The sequence below is a fragment of the Volvox carteri genome (genome assembly GCF_000143455.1).
Source record: "Volvox carteri f. nagariensis unplaced genomic scaffold VOLCAscaffold_535, whole genome shotgun sequence".
Classification (NCBI taxonomy): Eukaryota; Viridiplantae; Chlorophyta; class Chlorophyceae; order Chlamydomonadales; family Volvocaceae; genus Volvox; species Volvox carteri.
Window position 1 is genome coordinate 1 of NW_003308052.1, and position 1,631 is coordinate 1,631.

A 1,631-nucleotide genomic window follows, 5' to 3' on the forward strand; every position below is an offset into this window, starting at 1 on the left:
GTCCCGGTGGCGTTGTTTCGCCGTAGACCAGCATGCACCTGGTAGCATTGCTAGCTAGAGCTGGACTGTCATGCAGTGTGAGCCGTGCCACTCTGCTGCTGACCAGCCATGAGGATGTCGATGCTGGGCGTTTGTCTGCATAAATGACCAATAAGCATGGGCTGCGAGAGCCCGTCTCAGTCCTTTTGCTTCACCTGGAGCTGCCACTTATCCGCATCGTCATGCACATGAGCAGCATCCCCGCCCATACACATTCGCTTGTGCCACCTCCTCCTCCTTAAGCAGCAAGATTTCCGCTCCTCTGTGGCCCCTATCGGGATCGAACCGATGACCTTGGCGTGCCCATGGCTATTAGCACCACGCTCTAACCAGCTGAGCTAAGGGGCCCCATTTTCCTGCAGCTGTACGACAGTCGTCCCTGATGCAATAACAGCCACAACCGCTACAACTGCCACAACGGCGACAACGGCGACAACGGCGACAACGGCGACAACGGCGACAACTGCCACAACTGCCACAACGGCGACAATTGTTGACTTAGATACGACGGAGCGAAGCGATCGGAGTCTCTAAGTCTGGTTCTGTGCGACTGTCGTACAACCGTATTGGAATGGCGAGTACTAATTGCTTCAGCTCTTTCGTTTCAGGCATTCTGCCTTTCACTCAGTAGAGCTTCAGCTTGTAGCTGACAGCTTTCTCTTTTTGCTGTTCAATCTCGGATAGAGCATCGTGCTCGCCATTGAAGCCCCACCTAGTCATCACCATCTGTTTCAAGTTCCTGTAGTCTTTCGTTTTCTAATGTCAGCGTTGAACAACGAGCAAGTGCAGCAAAGGCAAGGTACGGCCGCCCAAGATGGCGCCAATTTAGTGATCAACGCCACCACCGGCTTTGCGGGTCCCCCCACCAGCGAGGCTGGTGGCATCACTTTCCCACCACTCCCCAACCGAACTTCTCCACCGGCCGGCAGCCCCGCCACTGGAGCGGCGGTGGTTACCACCGCCATCCAGCAGAACATAACTCCATTGCAGCAACAGATGGCAGAGCAGAGCCAGCTTTTGGCCTCCATGGCCAAGGTAATAACAGCGGGTCAAAATCCGGCAGCCACTGTGCTGTCGCCAGCCCAGGCCGCGGCGGCATCGGTCGCACCCGACAAGGCTAAAAGGAGCAAAGAGAAAAGGAAGAAGAAGGAAGAAAGCTCCAGCTCGAGTTCATCATCAAGCAGCGACGACGAAGCTCCAGAGAGATTGCGGCGCCTGGTGGACCGAATCGAGGCCCAACAGCCCACTGACCCGTCGGGCTTCCGCAAGCAAATTTTCCATGGTTTTGCCACGCAGGGCAAACTGGCTTTAGCATTGCTGGCAGAGGATCCGCCGAATGTCAAGGGCGCCACTAAGGTTCTCAAGCCTTTGATTCGCCGTGCGGAGGTCGGCATGGCGGTCACTAACACCTTGGCGGCCGAGCCGCGCATTGGCCTCGCTGCCGCCGACATCTGCTTCAGCATTTTGTGTAATGAGGACAAGTTCCGGGACAAGACAAAACCCCGGAAATTGGTAGACGGCGTCGAGGACCAAGCGCTAAAGCGCGCTGCCAGCCGCTCAGGTGGGGGAGCAGGCGGTCACGGCACTGGCGG

The 1,631-nt window shown here is 56.9% G+C and overlaps 1 protein-coding gene across 1 annotated transcript in view; it reads left to right on the top strand.

Moving 5' to 3' along the window:
* Positions 1-798: 798 nt before the first annotated feature.
* VOLCADRAFT_101237 (uncharacterized protein) overlaps positions 799-1,631 on the top strand; it is a gene marked incomplete at both ends in the record, with an annotated part of 5,499 nt that continues 4,666 nt past the window's right edge. Inside the window, one exon of the mRNA XM_002959675.1 lies at positions 799-1,600. Within this exon, the coding sequence (XP_002959721.1) occupies positions 799-1,600 (802 nt within the window). The remainder of the gene's footprint in view (positions 1,601-1,631) is intronic.